The sequence below is a fragment of the Hippoglossus hippoglossus genome, chromosome 17 (assembly GCF_009819705.1).
Source record: "Hippoglossus hippoglossus isolate fHipHip1 chromosome 17, fHipHip1.pri, whole genome shotgun sequence".
Taxonomy (NCBI): Eukaryota; Metazoa; Chordata; class Actinopteri; order Pleuronectiformes; family Pleuronectidae; genus Hippoglossus; species Hippoglossus hippoglossus.
The window spans coordinates 12,679,172-12,704,598 of record NC_047167.1 but is presented as its reverse complement, the minus strand read 5'-3'; the positions used below and the strand labels follow the sequence as shown (position 1 = coordinate 12,704,598).

General features: G+C 43.3%; 1 protein-coding gene across 2 annotated transcripts in view; it reads left to right on the top strand.

Annotated features, from left to right (window-relative positions):
• LOC117777942 (ephrin type-B receptor 1) overlaps positions 1–25,427 on the top strand; it is a 158,239-nt gene that overhangs the window by 86,290 nt on the left and 46,522 nt on the right. For both annotated transcript variants that reach the window (XM_034613054.1, XM_034613055.1), the window contains exons 4-5: positions 3,306–3,461; positions 12,225–12,560. In XM_034613054.1, coding sequence (XP_034468945.1) covers positions 3,306–3,461; positions 12,225–12,560 — 492 coding nt within the window. The remainder of the gene's footprint in view (positions 1–3,305; positions 3,462–12,224; positions 12,561–25,427) is intronic.

Below are 25,427 nucleotides of genomic sequence, written 5' to 3'. Positions count from 1 at the left end.
ATTAGAAAAACAGCACCAAGGTACGCCGTGCAATCTAGACAGACATTCATCCTGTGCCGTGTGTGAAGGGTTTACGTGCGTGTGAGTTGCTGCCTGTTTGTTTGTTTTTTGCCTGGCTGTCACTTATCTCCCCCTCCCATAATGCTGATCGCAGCATCTTCAGTTGTCTAAGGAGAGGCCGTAAATTATCTCGAACATACGCTAGTCAAGTGGCAGAAAATATGGGCGCGCCATCTTCTTTAATGGGGTCAGCAGCGGTTACATGTGTCTCTGTGTAAATCAGTTCAGTAAATGCATTCTGGAGGTGAGGATGGCACATTCCTCAGGCTGTGTATGTTTGTTTGAGCGCGTGTGTGATATGCATTGTTCTGCTCACAGGTTTGCCTCGAGGCGCGTCTGTGGCAGTACGTCAGACGAGCTGAGTCAGCACAGCCTCCGCGTCTTTCCTCCTCACTCCTGTCCGTTTATGAGCGTCCAGGCCCGTTACTGTCTGTCTGTGAATACACAACCTGAGGGCAGAACCCACTGCACATATTCAGCTCACTCCCCATTAAACACACGCTGAACAACTTACTGGGATCGCGTTCCTTAAGAGTCAGGGCCATGCATTTAAAGACTGCATGAGCATAGGAGTGAGTGAGTGCGATGGCCACGTGATCACGCTGATGTTTGAGTTTTACGCAGCAGAGATGATGACACATAAGTTCTCTTCCCCCTCTCCAGCCGAAAATGAATTTTAAATCTGTGTTTTATCGTCTTGTAATCTCTGATATCTTTGGAAGTTATTGCTTTATAAAATGGCTCTGCAGCTGGTGCGTGCTCCCCATATGGCCGGGGAGAAGTTTTAAGAGTCTCAATGTTCTTGTATTAAAAGGAGTTTGATCTTTTCAAACAAGTCAGGAGAGGTGGCGAATCTCAGCTTCCTCACACACACACACTCTGAAAAGAGGCTCATTCTGCCCTATAGCAACATTATTACCTTCACCGTCCCCTCCCACAAAATCTCTAGAACTCTTTTATATTCTTCCATACGTGCATCTGCAGTTTCAGCACAGCTCTGGAGCAGCATCCTCAGCATAGCAATGTGTTTGGCTCACGGGGATATCCCAGTGCACTACGGCTGCGATGCCGCCTCACAGCTCTTGCGGTCGTCTTATAAGCCGTTTTGTGGCTGTTGCGGTTCGGCCTTGTGTTTGTTTGTATGTGATGCTCTTGCCATGTGTGAAAATGCAGTGTGACTAGACGTGAGGTCAGACAGTTAGCCTCTGGTGTGTCTGTCGGCCACATGGAAGGAGATGGGAGAGCGGCCTCTGTTTGGGGCAGAGGCTCGAATTGTGTGTGTGTGTGTGTGTGTGTGTGATGCCTCCTCTTTCTCCTTCTCCTGCTTACTTCCTTTGCTTTTGCTTGATCTATCTCTCCCTAACAAACTGTCATCCTAAGAGGCAGCCTGAACGGTATAGGATTGGTCATAAAAACAGGAACCTGCCTTTGTTTTGTTTTTTTTTACAGCGCAGTAAAATAGACTCCAGCTTCCCAACTCAGCATCTCTGTGCATTTTTTTTAATGAAGCATCATTTTTAAAATTGCTACAAAGGTGTAAAGGTTTTTCCCAAATCGTCAGTGTGCTATATCCTGAGCTATTTGACCTGGCAGCGAGGAGCAATGGGACTCCTTGGTCATTATTGTTTTAAATAGCCCTCCATTTACAGAGCTCTCCATAAATATTGGAGTACAGGGCTCTTAGTCAGATACAATACAACCTTTTTGCAGTAAGTAAATTCAATACTGGTGGAATCAGTTTCGCTTCTAGCATTTCAAACACTTCACCAGTGGCTCATCGTTATCTTCTGCTGATTAAGTCTGTCTACAGTATTTCTCTGAAACCTTTGATTGAAATAATACTGGCACAGTTAAGTCTGTGAGGAAAGGAATATTCTACACAAGCATTGATAGTATGTAACCCAAATCCATTTTTCAGCTCCAGTCGAACCTTAACAATCTTTCTCTCAGGCAAACAGGCACAGCTGGAGCAACTGTATGATGTCCCATTAAATGTATGACCCCTCCCCCTCTGTTTCATGCAGCAACACCACAGTTTCTTCCCCCATCAGTGAGGCTGCTGCAATATTTTAGCAGGCATTTATGACCGTTATTATAGTCAGTAAATCCTTCCACACACGTGCAAAAAAAAAAAAAAGGTGTTGCCTGGATATACAGTAGATGCACACAATGATATTTGTGCTCCACCACAGCCTTTTGAAGTTAGACACATTATGCAAATCTCCACAAAGTGCCGGGCGATGACAGAATGATGTGTTGCTTCAAGCTGCTTCAAGTCTATGGCTTGTACCTGAGCCATAGACTAACCTGAACACACTGGGAACTACAGCAGATCACAAGCTCACTCTCAGGCCTGAATGTTCTGTGCATCTTGGAGAAGCAATAAAAGCTGTTTTCAGACACGAACCCCTGAGAATGTGCAAACTATTGGGTCTGGACATTTTCTGGACTTGGTGGAACGTGGCATATGTCTAGAATATGCCGGAGACAGGATATAATATTATAAATATAAAATTCTGCTGCGGAAATCAAGATTTTGTTTACACCGGCATTGCCCCTTATCACAAAAGCTCTCAAATCTCATTTTCTTTCCATGTTGACCATATTTTCTTTCCATATCTTTGTTGGGGTCTTCTATGTGTAAGGCACTTCTTTTTTGACGCTAGTTCAGTGAATGTCTTTAAAAGAAACTTTAAACATTTCTCTTCGCTTCAGCCTTGGACTAGATCTTGCACTCATCTTTTTGTTTTTGTTTTCTGTTTTTATGCATATTCATAACATTTTTAGTTGTTCAGTTAGTTGCTCACATTTCGTGTTAGAAATGTTAACAACGTGCCCACTTGCTGGACATAACCCTACTGTATTTTCTGGAGTTTTTACGAGGGGGCTAGTAAGAGAAACTCCAGAGAATGTCTGCAGCAACTGACTCAGACATCTGCGCAGCCCCTCCCGATAATTTGGCAAATTGAGTGCATGACTGTAAGCTGCTTATATTGGTTATAAAGCTAGTTATATTCTTAATATTAATAAAAAAAACATCATGGGAGGTAAAAAGTTGTTATACTATCAATGAGATTAAACAGACACGTTTGATAACATCTTACAACCGGAGGTTAAAAACCAAAACAAAACAGAGTCTCTGTATACATCTCTCAGAATTCTAGCAGACTGTACTGTAGGTCCTTGGCTCATGATCTCTCCTTTTCTTCACTGTTTTCCTGACATTGTTTTTCCTGTTCTCACAGCCTGCCCGCCGGGTACCTTCAAGTCAGCCCAGGGTCCTGGTCTGTGTCTCCAGTGTCCCTCTAACAGCCGCTCATCAGCTGAGGCTGCCACCGTCTGTGTGTGCCGCAACGGCTACTACCGCGGGGATGCTGACCAGCCGGATGAACCCTGCACAAGTTAGTATATCGGATACGACATCACACCCAGACATTAACAGTTACACGCTTACATTTGTGGAGTACAAGCACAAGCAACAGGCATATCCGTGCTCATTATCCATTTTAGTTGAAATGCATATTTGGAATCAATTAACTGTACTGCTCATGCATGTAATCCACTATATTTCCATGACGAGTCTAGTAGAGATCATCTCAGTGACGTCTCCATCCCTGAGCCAATGAGCTTCCTTTCTGTTTCCCCCTCGGCCATCACCCTCGCCCTCTCCCTCTTCCTACACTGTTATTCTTTCTTTATGTCCGCTATCATCCCCTGAAGTCCTAATTACTTAGGCAGATGCTGCGAAGCTTCCACACTGCCCTGCCGTTATCCACTGGAGATCCAATAAGGCCTCTCGCAGCATTGTAGTTTTCTTAATATGATGTAAAAGCAATAAGCTAAGCCTTCCTGTCATCCCCGCTGACACCATGTTCCACAGAAGCCGTCAGAATCTTTGTTTATCTATCTTCCTTCACCGTCACCGGGGAGTGTCTTAATGGTTTGTTCCCCTCACAACCCCAGACCCCGAAGCGTTATTGCCATGGTTATGTCGGCATTCAGCCCTGATTTACTTGACTAATTGACCTCAGGAAGAAGCTTAAAACCTTTACTCCCTTCCGAATCGGATCGTGCATTCACCTCTCTTTGCCATGTATTCTTTTTATAACTTTGAATAAGCTGCAGAAGAACCTGTAAGCAGCGTGGCGGCTGAACATCTGACCGTTTGAACGCTTCCCAAGTGCAGCCATCCGCAGCTTCAGGCTGTGGACGTCCTCAGTGGATGACACCCCACTTTCACCTTGCGTTTTCTCCACCCTCTGCGTGGTGTACCACACAACTCTCTGGTGATGTGTCCAACGCTCCATCAAGTTTATCATCCGCCTGTACCTCGAGGCCTAAAAATTTCCCCAAGCAATCCCCACAACATCTCCCTAGTGGAGCTTTTTTAACAGATCCCTCCGGTCTGTGTTCAGTTTCCAAACCGAGCCCGTGTTACTTTTCTTCTGTCTTCAATCAATGTATGCCTCTTCTTCTCTAGTCTCATCTTCTCTGCTCTGTTCTTGTTCCCAATGTGCATCACACTCTGTTTCTTCTCTCATATCATGTATAACTCCACTCGTCTGTATATCATCTGTATCGTCTGTATAACATTTAGGCTAAACTATTTTATTTTTTAGGTTTTTGCATGATAACCGATTCTAGGTGCTTAGTTACGTTAAAGATCATAAGTAAAAGAGAGAAGAAAAGAAAAAAATTATGCAGTGCACCACAAAATAAAATATTCATTACAAGAAACTGTATCCCACTTCTTTGAAAATGCTTTTTTTATTTCTCAAACTTAGCCACATTCAAAATATCCTACTGATAATTTTGTTTTCCTCTGCCCCTTTTAATATTAACTTCTTAAACCAATTTCAGTCTGTCCTCGGTATGAGTTCACGATTAATTAGCACCAGCAAATTCAAAGCCTCCTCTCCAAAGGTTCAAGCATACAGTGGCGACTGGGCTTGATGCTCAGGGTGTCCTAGATCTCAGCAGGAGGGGGCAGTGAGATCATCCTTGTAAGAATCTCTTTAATACTGCAGGTCCTGATAAGAGCACTGCACGAGGAACTGAAATCAGGCCAATCTGCAGGAACAGAAGCTGTGGCTTCAGCTCTTCACGACAGCGTCAGAGGCACCGGTCTCTCTCTGCTCCAGATCAGTCTGATTAGCTTGCTGATGGATTGTCCAGCGGCTGGCTGTGTCAGCAGGGGGCTTCACGCTATAGAACCCCCCCCCCACCCCCACCCCTTTCCCTCGGGGACTTGCCAAGGATGTACTTCAAACAACCCTTCCACCTTCCGCCCCTCCTTTTCCCCAATCCTCGGTCTTGTGCTGATTCCAGCTCACGCCTGAGGGGAGGAACACCAAGTGTTCTGTCTCTCAGCGTGAAGCCCACTCTTCTGCCCAGCACAGTGGGCTCTGGGACAGTGGCTTTGCGTTGCACCGCATCCCCTCGTGGTCCCATCTCCGGGCTCCAGCCTCCAGTCTGACAAACAGCCAAATCCCAAAGTGTGCGCATATGTGAAAAAGAATGAATGCTTACATGTCTGAACGGTGCTGCATAGGCGGGGGGGCTGGGGGGGGCGTGGTTGGTGTCCGCCAGCTCCAACATGCTGGGCCAGTAGTTTTCTCTCAGTGTTTGAGTCAGAGGAGGCAAATGACATGTTCAATGGAGGCCGAGGGGAGTCGGGCAGTGAAACCAGCACTGATTGCTCTGTAGGGGAGAGGGGATTTAGTGATGGAGCTCCCTGGTGTGAGGAACAGCTGAGAAAGGAAGAGAGTGATGGGAAAGAAGGACTCATGTCAGAAATACAGTGCCTTGCATAAGTATTCACCCCCTTTGGACTTTTCTACATTTTGTCATGGTATAACCACAGATTAAAATTTATTTCATCGTGAGTTTATGTAATGGACCAACACAAAATAGTGCATCATTTGGAAGTGGGGGGAAATATTACATGGATTTCACAATTATTTACAAATAAAAATCTGAAAAGTGTTGAGTGCATATGTATTCACCCCCTTTACTGTGAAACCCCTAACAAAGATCTGGTGCGACCAATTGCATTCACAAGTCACATTTGCAAGTCACATAATTAGTAAATAGGGTCCACCTGTCTGCAATTTAATCTCAGTATAAATACACCTGTTCTGTGACGGACTCAGAGTTTGTTGGAGATCATTACTGAACAAACAGCATCATGAAGACCAAGGAGCTCACCAAACAGGTCAGGGATAAAGTTGTGGAGAAATATGAAGCAGGGTTAGGTTATAAAAAAATATCCAGAGCTTTGAACATCTCTCTGAGCACCATAAAATCCATCATAAGAAAATGGAAAGAATATGGCACAACCGCAAACCTACCAAGAGGAGGCCGTCCACCCAAACTGAAGAGTCGGACAAGGAGAAAATTAATCAGAGAAGCAACCAGGAGGCCCATGGTTACTCTGGAGGAGTTGCAGAGATCCACAGCTGAGGTGGGAGAATCTGTCCACAGGACAACTATTAGTCGTCTACTCCACAAATCTGGCCTTTATGGAAGAGTGGCAAGAAGAAAGCCATTGTTGAAAGGGATCCATAAAAAATCCCGTTTGGAGTTTGCCAGAAGCCATGTGGGAGACACAGCAAACATGTGGAAGAAGGTGCTCTGGTCAGATGAGACCAAAATTGAACTTTTTGGCCTCAATGCAAAACGCTATGTGTGGCGAAAACCCAACACTGCCCATCACCCTGAGCACAACATCCCAACAGTGAAATATGGTGGTGGTAGCATCATGCTGTGGGGATGCTTCTCTTCAGCAGGTACAGGGAAACTGGTCAGAATAGAGGGAAAGATGGATGGAGCCAAATACAGGGAAATCCTTGAAGAAAATCTGATGCAGTCTGCAAAAGACTTGAGACTGGGGCGGAGGTTCATCTTCCAGCAGGACAATGACCCTAAACATACAGCCAGAGCTACAAAGGAATGGTTTGGATTAAAGAATGTTAATGTCTTAAAATGGCCCAGTCAAAGCCCAGACCTCAATCCAATAGAGAATCTATGGCAAGACTTGAAGATTGCGGTTCACAGACGGTCTCCATCCAATCTGACTGAGCTTCATCTTTTTTGCCAAGAAGAATGGACTAACCTTTCCATCTCTAGATGTGCAAAGCTGGTAGAGACATACCCCAAAAGACTTGCAGCTGTAATTGCAGCGAAAGGGGGTTCTACCAAGTATTGACACAGGGGGGTGAATACTTATGCACCCAACAGATGTCAACTTTTTTGTTCTCATTATTGTTTGTGTCACAATAAAATTTATTTTGCACCTCCAAAGTACTATGCATGTTTTGTTGATCAAACGGGAAAAAGTTTATTTAAGTCTATTTGAATTCCAGTTAGTAACAGTACATAATGGGAAAAAGTCCAAGGGGGGTGAATACTTATGCAAGGCACTGTATATGTTCCCATTAAAAAAAGTTCCCATTAAGACAGTGGGAGGGAAAGTAAAGAGCTGAATCTGTACATTTGACAGTTTTGTCTCAAAAGGAACCAGGGATTGCAGAGAAAGGCACAACACAATGTTGGAAATGATGCACATTGCCTCTTCCTACCACTAGTTAATGAGGAAATCTTTGGAATGTAACTTAATCAATATAAGTATAGGGGATGAGAAGGAAATCGAATGGTTCTGACATCCCTGATTTGTACCTCGCTGGCCTGTGAATCCTGTGGCTCACACTCACTACTCAATATTTGTGGCTTGTCCCCTGAAAGCCTCCTTGAGCCCCGTCACACACTTTGCCTCATAACACAAACAAAGCCCATCAAAATTCCTGACTGAACGCACAGGGGTTATCTATTTTTCCATTCGCCTCATCATCCCATTTAGTTTTTTCTTTTCCTCTTTCCTTTTTTGCTTGCCTATGCACTGCCTTCCATTTCTCCTTGTTCTGTTTTCAAAGGGAAAGAGGAGTGAGCCATCAAAGTGCATAAATATTCTGTTCTTCTCTCTCTCTCGTGTTTTTTTTCCCCCCACTTCAACTGTGTTGTCAGTTGGGGAGTCAGTTTGAGGGTGCTTCCCAGAGCTCAGCAGCCAGTTTCCTCTCAGTAGTAAATGGAACTACTCTAATCCCTGTGCTGGCTTGGAGGACATAATGTTCTACTGCGTACATGCGTGCACACATGCTATAAATGACTCTGGTCTCTGCCCCATCTAAAGCTTAATAAATGCAGAGTCATGTTTGGATATTATAGTTATCATAGAGAATAATGTGGGAATTATTATTCTTTAGTCCGTTAAAGAGGAGCTTCCACATCTTTCCAAACGAGTCATTGTGGATGCATCTCCTAAGCTGCACTGCACACACCCATTCACAGTATCAATCTATGACTCCCTCAGTTTCCCAGCCAGACAGTATTAGTCCTTATAACATGTTTCATTTCATGTCTCACCAGCCCACACAACTCCGCTTTCTTTCCCTTCCACCAGCTATTCTGGCTGTGATCAGTATCTCCACTCAGGGGCCTTCTGTTGGTCCCTCAAGGCCCGTTTCACATCATAAAAACAAACATTTTGAAAGAGGAGAAGTGTCGGCTTCAGCCTGTGCAAAGGAGGGAGGAGTAAACTGTGTGCAGAAGTGTTTATTTTTGGGCACTGGGGCACTCTTAATACTAGCAACCCAGGGAGAGAAACTGCACGGTGGTGTTTTACAACCAAGATGGCACCGTAAAGCCCTCTCTGTACCATCACAGCTACACATACCAGGGTGTATATCCACCTGCAGTAGTAGTCAGTAGAGACTCTCTTTGAGTATCTCACCATACGTGTACAAGTCTGAACACTTTCATATTTACGTGTAGTGGAAAAGGGTCTCAGATTTTGGACCACACAGTATGTGCATGAAAGACATGGGGAGTGTCATGGTTCTGTTTACCTTAGATAATTATTATGTATTTAGCAAACTGGAATTTGTACTTGTCAGGAAGAGTTAAAGATACATGCACATACCCATACATATCTACACATACAAACACATGCACACACACATACACACATAGAAGCACATGCACAATAAAACATTGACATTCACACTTACAAAAAACATACAAATGCACACATACAGACACATACACATGCACATACACACATTCAAACGCATGCACACAAATGCACATGCTGATACATGCACACACTCATGCACACACACACACACACACACACACACACACATGTATTTACACATATACATATGCACAAACACAGATACAAGCACATTCATACACATACTTTAACACATACAAGTAGAAATACACATACTTAAACACACATACAAACACACATGTCAAGATACACATTCACATGCCCATGCCCACGGGCTATTGTATGCAAAATAGTTTATGTTAATAATGAATTTGTGTTGCAATGTATTAAATGCGCATTATCACACTTGTTAAACAAGACAACACGGCCTCGACTATTTCCACGAGTTCTACTTCAGAGTCACATCCTCTGTCTGCATGTTTGCCTTCTGTGTATTTGTGCCCTGCTGTTCTGTGCCTCCTGCACAACAATATTGATTTCCTACTTCCAGGCGCTTGGTCATTACGGGTTTTATATGTAAGGGAAAAACATTTTGAATTATCTTCTGTGCTTTGACACAGAGCCAATGCAGAGGAAGTTTCTGTCAACTTTCTAGTACTTGTGCTGCAGAATTACTGATCAGCTGGAGGCTTTCCAAGAATTATTGGGAAATTCTGATAAGTAATTACAGCAGTCCAGTCTAAGCACATGTTGTGATTCACTTGGAATGTAGAACTGTTTTTGCACAATGCACTTGCCCATACTGAAGAAATTGAATATGTCCTCACTGTCCTTACACAGATGACCTGGCACTTAAAGTGGTTGTTGTGATAGATAGTCTTAAGACCAGCGCTTGAATTTGTGTAGTTTTTATTATTATAATCATTGTATAATTTTATCGTTCTTATTTGATATATTACGGAAAAATGGGATATAAGTAGTGCATATGTGTCACTCCCTTTTCCTCCCTAAGCACCGCAATAAATTAGTTGTATGACTTTATTGCGATACCCTGATGAGTTATAGTACCGTGTGCCCATTTGTGTACTGTATTTGAGTTAATCAAATAAAAATCAATCAGAAAATCAATTGCAGCATTAGAATAGAGCCCTTAGTGTGTTGTAATACATGCCAGAGAGGGTACAGGGGCTGCTTTAGATTCATGTCTCACCCTTTTAACCTAAGTGAAAGAAAATGTGCTGTATGTAAGCACAACCAAATCTGATTGGCATTGCTAAATGACCGCAAGCTGAGAGCCTGTAAGTAACGCTCTCAACAAATTAAATTCTATGGCAAATTACAACAGCCACAGGCTACAGTAATAGTCTGCAAATCACTGGTTAAGTGGCAGTCACATTTGATTTCTCTGGCTGTCCCTGCACACATGTAGCCTGGAAGTAATTGGGATGACGCTCCGTTCACACCTCAACCAGGAATGTTTTTTTTTACTTCCACCCCACCGTGGTACGAATACATTGATAAAGCCCGATACAAAAGTATAGATGGTTCCGGAATGCGAGTTTGTGCCACATTTTCCACATGAGCAGATGTGCACTGTTTTCCAGTTTGGGGACAAGTGCGTGCACGTGATTAATGATACAGAGGACACAAGTGATATACGTAACATATGAGGTGCCTAGTGTGCATTCCCCAAGAGAAAAGGCTGAAGTGCTGCAGATTCCCTCATGTCCAAGTCCAAATATGCATTAATGTAAAGTATCAAATTAATTAATTATGCACTGGTCGACCATGTATTTGCAGCACTACCTGTCCTCACAGCCGGATCATAATAATCACACTACCGAGGTCACGCCCTTCCTGTCACTGACCTCTCCGCTGTTGCGGTGCTGAGCTGAGGTCGCGGCGATAGCAGCGCCGTTCCCTCATCCATGTGTGCTCTGCCGCTTTGTCCCAGCTCCCCAGGGCTATCCCACATGGCGTCGCAGCAACAATGATTAATTGTTTCTGTGCTGACTAGAATAGCTATCTGGACTATACAAGGTATAAATAGGGAAACTCGAGTGCTGCATCATAATATGCTTAAAAATCTATACGTATTTCCCGCTTGTTGTCATATTTTTCTCATGGTTCGAAAAGGAAGGAGAGGAGGACAGTAAGTGCAGTATGTTACAGAGCTGAGTAATCCCTCAAAGGGTCTGAGGAGCTGAATGAATGTTTAGTTTCTGAGCAGTCTTGGATCTAGAAATGAGTCAGTTCAAATTCTCTTTTAATGATAAAGGTCAGGCTTTATGGAGCATAAATTGGTACCAGATCAGCTCTGCAGGGCAGCTTCATTCAACCTAAGCAGCACTGACTAAGGGCTTTGGTGAATTTCTGCTTCATCTGCAGAAGAAGGAGCTGCGGAGGGACACAGTCTCACCTAAGCAAATTTCTACACTGAGATTTTTAACACGCCACTTTCTCTGCCGCCTAATATTTTGCCACCACTCGAGCAAAACAATAGTTTTGTCATTTCTACATTTCTCTGTGAAGATTGCCTTTGAGTTTCTGCTCCAGCTGCGGGCTATGAGGGAGTGAATAGGAGCGTGAATCTCCGGAGCCACTCGGATAAGAACTCACCAAGCAACACTGCGTTTTGCTAAAAAGCCAATGTTTGATAGACACAGACGTTTCGCTGTATGATCTCTGTGGAGATGAATGGAATAAATTAGCATTCAAATTCTGCTGAGGATGGAGGAAAAAATGTCAAACCCGCTCTTGGACAACAACGCTTACATTTATTACAGGTTGTAAATTGACTAAACTAGTGAAGTACCTGTTGTAAACGTCTATTTCAGAGGTCCGCAGACCCAAGTTCACAACTTTTCAGGATAAAAGCTGTGTAATTCCTCTTGATATTAAGTATTGCCGCAATAGAATGAACGTCATGCTCCAATTTTTTTTACATTTTACTAAAAAGGTAAATGATTCTATGAATGTTGCTGCCATGATGGAGATCAACACCAGGGACCCCAGTGAATACCTGTCATGCCGTTAACAAAACACATGCAAGGTGTGAAGCTGATTGGAAGAACGGTTCTCGAAAAATATGCGACGGACGGAAAGCTTGTGCCAGCTTGTCTTCGACTCAAGTCTTTTCTCTGTACATTTACAGGTGTCCCATCCAGCCCGAGGAACGTGATCTCCATTGTGAATGAAACCTCTGTGATCCTGGAGTGGCATAGCCCCAGGGAGACGGGCGGCCGCGGCGACGTCGTCTACAACATAGTGTGCAAGAAGTGCCGGGCCGACCGGCGCTCCTGCTCCCACTGCGACGACAACGTGGACTTTGTCCCGCGGCAGCTGGGTCTGACCGAGACCCGGGTGTTCATAAGCAACCTGTGGGCTCACACTCTCTACAGCTTCGAGATACAGGCTGTCAACGGAGTTAGTAATAAGAGCCCGTATCCCGCCCAGCATGTCTCCATAGACATCACCACCAATCAGGCCGGTAAGTGGCTGATGCGACATGGTGTGATACGATAACGATGATGACGTCTACACTGATCCATTTGCAGTGTGATAATCATCATCATGTAACTCACCATAGATCTTTCCTCTGTAAGAAACCGGGTTCCAATCTCCCTTCATTTCATTTTTTTATGTATTTCTGAAAGAGCAAATCCTACTATTATTTTATAAATGTGTATAATTTCAACTCAAAAGACCGCTAGCTGATTGCTGTGCCAATAAGACTTAGTGTTTGCAGTGCAAGGCCAGTTGGTATAGTGGAAATCCTACAGATACAAACCTGTTCTGTTTGCCTTCTGTTTTAAATAAGACTCATGTCTTTTGTTTTTGAAAACACGATGTGAGGAGTTCAAACTTAGTACCAACATGCAGGATGCTTCATTTTGCACAAGGACAAGAAGTATACTGTACCACCTCTCCCGTCTTTGTGGTTTATTTACAACTCATGTGATTGGAATGCCCCTATTTTGGAAGTCTCTATGGGCATTCCAGAGATTCTTGTCTTTTAACACTGGTGAAGGTAATCATCCCTCCACAAACAGCACGAGTCATTTACGAAACCTGTTTTCTTTTTGAGGTTCACATCCAGAGGCTCTCAGTCTACACGTCTTTGTTTTTTAATGTTCAGTTTGTTTTACCAGACTTTGTTCTTTGAGCTATGCAGCGCGGCGAGTCAGTGCTTCTCACCTCATGAAAGGCAGCATCGCATTCGAAACCTGCCTTTAAATCCTCCGATTTATAGGAGGCAAAAAAAATCAAAGATCGTTTAAATAGCACCTTTCACAGACGCTAGTCGCTAAGAGCATCACAGACAAAGAGATTAAACCAAATGTTAGGAAGACGAGTAAATAAAACAAAGACAAACAAATATAAATAATGCCAAATAAAGTAAACGATCCAGATAAAATATAAAAGGGGGAGCCGACATGACATAATATTACATGTTACCTAACTACCTGTTCAAACAGATGTTTTTTACCCGATATTCAAGACATTCCACCCAGTCAAAATACGTCAGTCTATTTCAATATAAGGCTACTGACACACTCCTCCTCTCTGGATAAACAAAAATAGATTCAAGAGTTTTATAGCAACACTATGCAACTATTTCTACTTTTTTAAACAGCTTCAAAATCATTTTTGATGGTACACTATCTCGTAATAGGGAAAACGGTTCCTCTGTCATTCCCACTCCACGCCCCAAACGCCTATGTACCTTTGGTGAGCAAGTACGAGTAATTGCCAGACAATAAAATTCAAGAATCAGGGCCAGCAAGTTTAAGAAATATGGAGGCAAGTAAAAAAAAAAAAAAGACATTTAAAAACCAGCGTTCATTTGTACTATTCAACATGGAAATATCAAGAATTCCAAACGGAGAAGTGTTTGTTGTTGTGCTGTGTTTGGACAAGCCGGGGTTGATGAGGGATAGACTCAGCTGTGTTTTTAATTCAGCGAGAGGGACTCAACACAGTTGGAGCTCTGCTTAAGCGATTGATTTGCTTTGTTTTCTGTGCATGAAAACCACTTAACCGCTTGGACTCCGCGCCCAAATTAATTCATAACTACTTATGGCTGCAGAGGCCGGAAAAAGTTACATAGCATCGCTTTAAATTCATTTAATCTGTCCTTGTCTCATACTGGAGTTACACCGAGCATACGGACAGAGAACAGACGTAGAGATGTTGATCTACAGGTTTTAGCTTTAGCGCCGTATAACAAGCTATCCAAGTTCAACACTGTTCACTGTTCATTAATTTAATGTCCGACTGGAGGAGACCCAGCCCAAGATAGATGCACGAACAGCTGCTGTTTTCAGGCCAAGTTGAAATATTCTTCACTACTCTCTCATTCTCTGTCCTCTGTCTCCTTGTCTGTCTCTGCATGGTTGTGTTTGTGTGTGTGTGTGTGTGTGTGTGTGTGTGTGTGTGTGTGTGTGTGTGTGTGTGTGTGTATTCTCTTCTGTTTTGCCTGTGATGGATCTGAGCTCATGCAGTCAATGAAAATGACCTTCATCCACTTTTTTTTCTCTCTCTCTTTCTTTCTCTCAGTCTGTCTCTGGCGTTTGTGTGTGTGTGTGTGTGTGTGTGTGTGTGTGTGTGTGTGTGTCTGTGTGTGTGCTCATCCTCTAACTGAGCCTGTGATGGGATTTGAGCCCAGCCAATGGAAATGACAGGTCGAGGATATTGTCTTTGCCGGTCCTCTTTGCAGCAGCGTTTTTCATGCTCTCGTAGGTCTTGGACTTGTACACAGAAGCACCTATCAAGGGACAAGTGTTGACCAAGTGAAAAATTTAAATGAGGCTCTCTTCATTTTTCTGTGTTACTGTGGATGAGGTGGGCCGTGAAAATGGCGCTGGGAGCTTTTGGGACCTAATAACAGGCTTCAAGTGGAGATATGCTGTGGTGAAAGACAAGAGATTGCCGGTTGAGTTCATTCTGGTGAGGTTCCCACGAGGAAAGAGATACTCGGGTCCCTGGAAGCGTTTGTTGGCCATGCACCATGATTTTCTGCGTCGTGGGTTTCTGTCACATTCAGTGAGAACTTGTGTCGGCAAATACTTTTGATCGAATGATGAAATATCTAATGTCAAATAAAATCGACTTTAGATAAATGGTTTACTGATGTACATTCCCACTCTGCAGGACGGACTTTCATTGCTTTTTACTCCAAGATCGTTGAAACAGAAATTGCTTCATCCCGATCTCTTTTGTATGCAAGAGCTATTTAGAAATTAAATTTGGTCTAGTTGGTGGATGAGATAGCATTTTTTATTCTCTGAGAGGGATGTGTTGACCGTCTGAACTTGTCTTTGTCTGAAAATGAGTGAAAGTGGAGAAATGGTAGGGAGGACAGGACGAGAAAGAGAAAGCAGGTGCCTGTTTTTGACCAGAGTGCGTGACTATGACAGTGAAGGAGAGGAAAATGAGGGAGTAAATAGGCCTGATTATCAGGGTGGCCTAATGGTGCTGACTATCCCCATTTGACAGGCTAATAGCACACTTGACAGATAGATGTAGAAGAAGCAATACTCAGGCCCATTGTTGGAGTCGGCTGCAGTAATGAGGTGTCTGCCAGTAATCTGCCAGGCCTATGTCCAGCCCTATGTGGCCCTTTGTAGCCGGATAATTGCACTGTTCCCAGTTTCGACAGGGGGCTTCATTGGCAGGGCACTGAAGAGGCAGAAGTATTGAGACAGGATTATTGTTAATAATGCACCACAAAGTCTAAAAGTAGAGACTCTCTTTAAAATGTCGGCCTCTATTTTTGTTTTTGCAAGGCTTCAATGTTTGATGTGCTGTGTACTCTGAGATGCTGTTCTGTTCATCACAGCTGTTAAGAGTGGTTATCTGAGTTACCATAGCTTTTCTGTCAGCTGGAACCATAGACTGTGTACACAGATGGACGACACGTCATCGCTTCCTCCCCGTTATCCAGAAATCAAGCTAAAACATCCCCGGATACAAACGTCGCCATCTTGCGCATTTGGATCCAGAGCCTGTGTAGTAGCAATCAATGAGTGTAGCAGCAGCAGCGAGGTCCTGACGATACAAGTGCTTGACCAGTCGCGAGTGAGTCTCAGCTGTCAATCATGATGTTTCCCCCATTTTTTATTGCATCAAAAATAACCAATTAAAACCAAGGTTACCAGGAAGAAATGAGCACTTGGACTTGGACACACATGTCAGTGTGACACTTTGACTTTTTGTGTGGCTCATGTCTCATTCACTCACATAGAGGAGGGGGAATTAAGGACCTATAATGCAGCCAGGCACCAGGTGGCGATCAAGATGCTTTAGCTTCACTTTTCAGGCGCTGTCATGTCATCTTTATATACAATGTATGGCTGGAACCAGTCTGACCATTCGCCTCTGACCTCTTTCATCAGCAAAGTGTTTCTGTTTGCAGAACAGCAGCACAGTGGATGTTTTTGTTTGAGGCACCTGTAGTGAAGGGTTGATGGATTACACTATAATTGCTGCTGGTCGGGTGTATATAACTATAATAATCAAAATGCATACAAATGCATTGTTTTTCTGGTACTCACACCTAAAGACAAAAACTTGGATGACTGATCCATTAAAAGGTACAGCACAATCAAAACCCTGCTCAAACTTTTTTGATTGTTTCCGCATCCGAATGAAAAGTTAAGCCTAACTGTGAGACAAAAGAACAGGCTGGCACTGTTTGGACTTAACAGATGAACAATACACAACCCTAATTTCACATAATGCCTTATCCATGCCAGAGCCAAGATTGCCAGTACAATAGACAGATTTCTTTGTTTATGTCACATGGCCATGTTTGTGCACATCAGGGAGTGCAGATATGCAGGATGTGAAAGTTGAACATTTTTCAATCAAATACTTTCATTGCAGTTGTGTTTTAAATTGAACAAAGTAACGACATTCCTTTTAAAGATTTGAGTTTATTCATCATAACAAGCAATTTTTGGACATTTCTATTCCTGTTTTATTAAATGTGTTGTATTGGGAATAATGTGGGAAAATGAAGGGTAAATGTTGCACCACTCACATGGAATCCCTTTTTCATTTAATTTTAGTTATTTGCTGTTAAAAAAATAGCTTGAGATGAGTAATTGAGTCTTAAGCAGTTTTTATTTTCCACTATCATCCACTATTTTCACAAATAAAATGCAAAAAAACCCCACTAACAACTCCTAACAGCTTGGCTGCAATGGGAATGGATACAATCAGAATTTACTCCTGGGTCAAATGACACTGCAGTAGACGCTGGTTTTTATCAGCTGCGACTCCGATCGGCGGTGATGGAAACATGACACCTGGGTAAATGCGCTAATTTGAAATACAGCAAGGTGAGAGATCGCCTCAGTTGTCGGTGCATTCATGACGTCCAACATGACGCACCAGGGAAAAGAAACAGAAAGGCAAACTCCTCTACTGGCAATGGGAATAGAGTCAAGCACCTTTTAAGTGGGGTGAGCTGTGTTAAAGTAAACCTGCGTATACTTTGGTGTAAAAGAGGTTTAAATGAAGGCATTTAGCAATAATCACTTGAGTACATCTCTGTTTAAAGGACCATTTCATCAATTCCCAAGCTGCAACTGATGATGTAGTTTCAAGCCAAGTTAAGCAAGATCATTTTTGCAGTTTTTCCTGGTGTCAGAGCCAAAGTGAAAGTATTAGTGTTTTGTACTTTCAGAGACTCAGAGTTCTGTCTTGTAAAAAAAAAAGCGGCATACAAAAATCAGTATTACTTTCTGCTCCTCAGCTTGAAACAACATAATCAGGTGAGGGATTTAAGGGGATAAATGGAGCTTTCCCATGAGAGGCAGACTGTTGACAAGGCTAATGGTATATTATTACTCCTCTAGTACTAGAAGAATCTCAACCAATGAGAGGACACGTCAGTGAAGTGGTCCTTAAAGTCAGATTACTTAGCAAAGAAAAAGTTTGGTCCCACCTCAATGGAGTCTTGCCTTTACAACTTGGTGTGGCTTTTTTTACTGGCCTGCTGGGAGATTAAGAAAAACCAATGGGCCACCTATGGGGCAGCAGTAGTTGTGACAGCTTATGGTGTAAATTGGCCATGAGTAGACAAAGGTGAGAGGAGGAAAAGCACGGATGAGGAGGGAATAATGGAGGTGGGGACAGAGTTGAGGGGATTTAGTGTGAACCACCGCAGAGGCCATTTAACTGCCCTCGATCCCACCGTGTGTCTGGGAGGAAGGACTGATCAATAGTGTGATTTAGGAGTTCATTCACGGTCTGTGCTCTCCAGAAGATACAGACACACAATGCCCCCTATAGGCCATCATTCATGTCTGGCCTGAATTTCGTAATATAAGACCATTTATGTCTCTTTGTGAAAATCGGATGGTTTAATTCAAGGGGAAAAGTCTCGCTTTGCTTCTAGTGAATTTGTTACAATCCTAAACAACTGCAGAGATGCATTTGTTTGGTAGTCGTGTGGCCAATGAACGTACTTGCGATGAAAACTGTCTGGATATGGCAGCTCTGATTCCTTGTGTAATCCATCCTGGACACTTAACCTACATCCACCAGTGCCTCAGATGAAGAGGGTATTCCTCATCCTTTACACATTTTACAACTCCTTTCCACTCTGAGTGGTGTTGCGGGGGTGCTTTGGTGAACAATGCATGAAAAGAAAAAAAAGTCTATAAATCTTAAGACCGGTGCTATCTCTTTCAACTAACGCCTGATGCTCAACAGTTCTGTGATCTTCCTGGCACAGCCTCCTTGACCTAGATTATGTGCCAGCAATCCCTCCGACCACAGAGTGCCAAGTATATGTACAAACAATCCTCCTCCACTTAGCCGCTGTGTTTGGAGCGCTATTCCCACAGAAATGCAAACACCGCTATCCTTGGCCATCCCATGCAATTCCGACCGAGTGGGTTGCATTCAAGACACGATAAGATCCACTGCAGTCGACTGGAATGCAAACAACCAGATGAATTAAAGAGATCTGCGCTCTGTGGGGTTCCAAAATCAGACGAGATGTTAGGCAAACATGTCTGTGGAGGCACTATTCATTATGTCTTTTCAGTTTACAGCCCACAGAGCCTTTCCATTTGTTTTCAGGGGGTTTGCCTCTTTCCCCGCTTCTTCCCTCTCAGTTCTGCCTGTATGTATCCCAGCTAGGGTGTCCAACAATTTCATCATCTCAGACGGTTCTTCGGGCTCCGTCCGAGTGCCATTTTTATTTCATTTGATGTCTGTTCTCATAAATGTTGGATCCTGTCCCTGAACCAATGTGAGGTAATAGCTGCAGGCGAAAAGATAAAGAGTGGGTTTGAATGCTACTGAGCCCCTTTGTCAATTATGACGTCTTCATGTGGTGATTTAAGAGACAGTAGGTGTAAGCATGATTTTCTACATATGCATTTGTGCATGATATCTTCGTGGAGTGTACAGGTTCTTCTTTTTCCACATTGACCACATTCAGAGTCCTCCGTATATAATGTGATTCAGGAAACAATTCCAACCATGGCTCCTCGACGGAAATCCACGGTGCCGAACTTATCCCTCTTTATGATGCTTGAGACCCATGACCATGTAGTCATGGGTGGCTTGGCCCTGTGAGCCCCTGCTAATAGGGCGGGCTGTAGTTAGACCTATGCTTTTGACAGAGGCACAACATATAAGTATAGGCTGCTGCCCTCATCACTGACACTGAACCCCTATTAGGAGGCTCCATGGTTTAATAGTGTGTCGGCAGTTTAAAGTACAAACCGGAAGAGCCCAGCAGAGAAAGAGAAAGTCGACTTTTAAAAGTGGCTGCAAACATGCTTCAAACTGAACCATGGATTGGTTTGTTTGCAGCGTGAAAAAAACAGTTACAGGAAGTTGAAACAGCAGAAAAAGAAGCGGCTCACAGGATTGCTAGTAGTAACACATTCAAGTGAACCAATTCATTAGTTTTCCACATTCCAATGGAAAGACTACTTTTTACTTTTGTGCTTTATTCAAAAAAGTTGACAAAAGACAATCACTGAATTGACAGCACGTCAATGGCAGACGAACGCCCGTCAGGATAGGTGGACACCACCCACATAGGTGATGACAGGGCTCTCATACAAAGTCTTTAGTGTGCTCCCTAAATTGCAAAGTGAAACCAAAACTATCCAGTTCAAATGTAAACAATGTAACCAGGACATGAACTTTGGTTGGGACCATGGTCCAGACTTTCAGGTGAGAGCACCCCCCCGCCCCTTCTAGGTGTGAGCTCAGATAAGGCTGAGCAGATGAAGCACAGATTTTACAGCTCCACATAAGTTTGCATGTCACAGTTATTTATTGTCTCCTGTAGCTCTGGAGGGAAAATTACCCTTGTGATATAATCAGGGTCATTTTAGTCCAACATTTAACAAACAGAAACCCAGTGTTACAAATTATGGGCATGGAGTTTGAAATATGTTTACATTTCAATGGCAGGCAGGGTCAAAGAAACACGCACTATTGAGTGGCACTGTGGGGGAAATGTAGGATCCAGCAGTTTTTGGAGCTCGACCCATACAAGGCCCTGAAAGTCTGCAGTTTGGGGCATTCTATTTAAAATCTGTCTCTTGAGCGCCCCAACTTTTCGAAAGTACAACACTAAACAACTGGAGTGTTCCTTCAATATATGGAGCAGCACACTTGATATGCTAACCCTTCAACATAACATGTGAAATATGGCGACTGGAGGTAGAATAATGAAAACAGAGACTCAGGTCTGTGCCAGACATGTAAAATGACGCTCCAACTCATCTGTATTCCACCTTAGATTAACGACGCCAAGGCAAAGAAGCTTTTCATTCTTTCATCACGTTCTTTCATTTTCTCTTTTTCTTACTCCGTCTCTCTTTTCCTTCTCTCTCCCTCTCTCTTTATGTCTCAGCCAGACACTAGGAGGTTTTGACTTTGATTAATGGTGAGCCAAGCTCTGCATTAAAAGCCAGGGGCAGCAAGTGGGGCCAGATAAAAGTGGAGCACAGGAGCAAGGGATGGTAGAGATGGCGGGAGGAGAGAGGAGTGCAGGACACAGTCACCAATCACTGTCAGCATCGTCGTCCCAGGGTGACAGTGGGGGATGCAGTTGGAGGGGACAAGCAGTGCTTCATTGGGCTGAACCTCACCCTCATACAGGCACGGCACATTGTCTGTGACAGGCTCTTCACACATAGGCTCCGAGGACACAGACACACATAATGTACATGTGCGCATGCTCTTTATGTCTCTCTGCTGCTTCCCTTACTTTCACAACAATGATCACCGTCCGTCCAGTGGGACGAGCAAGTTTTTTTATTTTCAGGGGGTGAGAATTTGGGATGTAGTTGGTTTTTTGTACAATTGTTTAGAATTCAGAACTCACACATGTGAGCCTGGTAATGAGACTAAAGCTGCTTTCAGACATGCTCTAAACTCTGGATAATCTCCTGAAATTTTCTGGAGGGGCTGAAAGTGAGAACGCGGATTTCCAAGTCGGGTGCTGTGCAGAAAAGAGTTTTTCCTGCCAGCCCCCTAGTGAAAACTCTGGATAATGTCAGGAGATTATACGGAGAATTCACGGCAAGCAAGCAGGTGTGTTGTGTCATCTGACTGGAACATCTCCTGCTGAATTGTTCATATGTAAAAGGCAAACTCCAGAGAAAATCCGGACCCCCTTGTTCGGACTCTCTGGAGTTAATGTCGGAAACTGGCTTAAATAACCAGGGTTATTATGCCTGCATGTCCAACCCATTGTTGTTTTCAGTTGTGGATCCAAAAACATCACATCAATTTTTAAATAATACCTTGTTGATTAAAAAGGTGATAAGAATGAATTCTCATTACCATAATCCTCTCCAACAATAAATGGTGATTTACGTGTTGCTGTAGCACAGGAAGAAAAAGTCTTAATCCCACCTACAAAGCTCTGATGGCCTCAGATGTTTCTGGGGTTAAGGGCCAACTTTTGGCACAACACCAGACCCATTTAAATTTGCTAAAAATATCACTGTGGGTTATGATTCAGAGGTCTCAACTCAGGGTATACACTTGTGCACTTGAAAACATTAGTTACTTAGCACTTGAAAAAAGTCTCCACGGTAAAAAAGAACTGGGCAGGGAGCAGGATTTGGTTGCTGGGGCTGTGGAAGTACCTCCCCTCCTCAGACCTTTTTTTTTTCCACTGCAGGAATTTCTGTGTGGAGTGCCTCTCCCTTGGGTCTGTCAGGAACAGTGTGTGCCTGTGGCCGGTAATTGATAATGCAGCCCAGGCAGCCCTAGCCCTGGTCAGTGGAGCGTGAACCAGCTTGAGAGGCAGAAAGCCTGAAGTGTACCGAGGTGAAGCTCAGCCCTCACACTCTCTGTCTGGTGTCTGAGAGAGGGGGGAGGAAGAGGGAGGAGGAGGGGGAGGGCAGGACGCGAGAGCCAAGGGATGGAGTCCAAACAACACCCATTCACACTGAAAGGATAGAAAGAGCCCCTTCATTGGTTTACATTTTAATTTTGGGCAATTATCTGACACTCAAATTGAAAATACTAACCTTCGTCAAAACCGCAGAACTTCCCACAAAACATAATTTATAGGCAACTCAAGTAATGTCAAGGTCAGGGGCTGTTCTCCTCACAGAACTCCAGGGGCTTATGCAAGAGTGAAGTTTGAAGAGAAGAAAAAGAAAGAAATGAAATAACCACTAAGGAGTCTTTTTAAAAAATATGTCATTTAGTTGAGAGAGGGTGCCACTTGCTGCTGCCTGAATAGAGGAGTTATTCAGAAGATGGTGAGTGGAGACCAGGTGGAGCGATGACTGGGGCTCATCGGCGAACAGGCCCACAGCCAGGAGGCTATTAGGCAAAATGCAGAGCTTAGGCTTGTGAGGGGTTGTATTTATGCCTGCAGACGTGGGGGTGGAGAATCCTTTCCAGCAATGTATACGAGCGCCGAGGCTTTGAACTTCATACGAGGCGCCATGGAATCCGTTTTTAATCAAACATGCTTGTGTGTTCACAAATTGGTTTGATTTGAGGAAATGTTCATCCTTCAACTTAAGATTTCATCCTAGAACCTTGGAAGGGTTTGCGATTATACAGTAGGTTCATTCCCAGACGCAATTAAAAGTGGTTCATTCATACATAGAAGCTAAGCCCTTTTCTGTATTTATTTTCAGATATAACTTTTTTATCTTGATCATTGATTGAAATATTTCTGCTAAAGATCAACTTCCTCAATAAACAGCTTACATGTCTAAATGATCAGATTTAAAGTTTCATCCCAGTTTAATACTCAAAATCAGCTTTCAACATATAAATCAGATTCCGATTCAGCTGTGGCTAAATCCTGACTGGTGCATGAAAGACTGAACCTCAGCCACTTCAAACTGTCAAGTACAGAGGAAAATCCCTCAGAAAAGAAATCTCTGAAGTGCAATAACTAAAACTGCTCCAACTCTGGCAGAAAACCCCATCATTCATACTGAGAATCTGATTAGCTTAGCATGACCACTGAAAGGATTACAATGGCTATAGCACCTCAATCTTGATTGTCAGGGATTGCAGTGGTTCCCAGATAAGTGTGCGATGATTTGAACTGTGTAGAATTTCTGCCGTTGAGTGGGAGCTGACAGGTTTCAGACGAGGTCTGAACTCCCAGTCCTCCCTGGCCCAGCCAGCGCCGTCTGTGACATTTAGGAGCTTGCCGTTGTCCCTAGATTACACATATTAACACAACCAATGTAGAGAAGTGAATATCAGCAGCAGGGAAATTTACATTTTTCTAACTGAGAAAAGGGAAAGTCTGGGGAGTTGAAATAATTCGATAGACTCGGCAATTACAAGATAGCTGTGGATTTGCTGAATGTCAACAGTGAGAGAATGTGCTAAGGTATGATAGCAAAGAGACAAGTGAACCGAATGCAATAGATGTTGACACCTGTTCTCACCGTAAAAAGGAATAAAGGAAAAGAAATGTTTCAAATTAAAACCTGACAATTCATCAGCAGAGGGTTTCAAGAGGGAAATTCAGGGGTTTTATTCAGTGGTGCTCAGACATAATTTTCTTGATGTCATTATTAAGAAAATGAAAGAGATGTTCATAGATTTAAACTATGAATATCTCACCAGGATTGAGGGTGAATTAGTTGAGCGGGTCTCAACTTAGAAATATCTGGGAGTGGAAATTGACGATCGGTTGATGTTATGATGAGGATGTTCTTTCTTAGGAAATTTAATTTTAAAATAGACCGTCACATCCTCCAGATGTTTTTTAAAAAGCTGTACTCCAGAGTGTTCCGTCTTTTGCCCTAGTCTGCACCTTTGGAAATATGCGTGCTCAATATCACGCCAAACTGCAGTGCATGATGAAAACAGCGGGCAGGATCATTGGGTTGATCAGGTGTCTGCAGCACAACTGTATGACGACCTTATACCTCAAAGTCAGAGGGAGGAACAGGTCAAACGGCAGAATTCTACAGCAGAAAACATTTGTCCCTACAGCATTCAGACTGCTAAGTGAGAGATAGATGTGCACTTACATTACTATGTCTGGGTATTTAGATTGTGAGCTTATTGTCGACTACTCTACTTGTCTATATCGTACTTGAGGCTGTGTGTGGTACATTTTATATAATATTGGACGTGCTGTGTTGAGATGAACATTTAGATTGTATACTGTATGTGCTGCTGTATGTGGTATATTCTGATTGCACTTTCAGATTGTATATCTTACTGGAGGCCCTCTCTTTTGGCACATTTTATATTGTTGGTAGGTCTATTGCTTCAGATATGTGTGTGTGTGGTTGTGTGCATGTATGGTGTGCCTCTGTGTTTTAGCCGAGTCGTGTATGACCACATGAATTTCCCCTTGTGGGATAATAAAGTTTACCTTGACCTTGAGCTGCAGCACTAGATGCAGGTTTTTATTGAACCTAAGTAAGATTACATGATGAAATATGGGTGTGTTGATACCAACACCTTCATTTAATCCGTCCGTCTAACTGACATTTAAAGATGTCAAATCAAACCCAGACACACACACACGCACGGGCACACGCACACGCACACATACAGAGTTTTATGTTGGATGATGTCTGCCTTCTGTCCAATAGCACAATCTCTTAGTGGCATGTGGAGAAGGAAGAGGAGCAGGGCTGATGGAGGGATGACAGTGCAAAGGACAGAAATGATGGAACGAACAGGGGACTGCGGAGTATCTGGGTTAATTGACAGCCCATGTGTGTGCAGTCAGGTGCACTGGGGCTGAAAGATGGAACAGACTGTGCAGCTGGGCCAAAACAATCACAACACTATATCAATTTGATTCCAAAGGGTTATGTGGCATGTCGTTCATGGGAACTCTTGCATGTTTTGTCATGACCTTTGA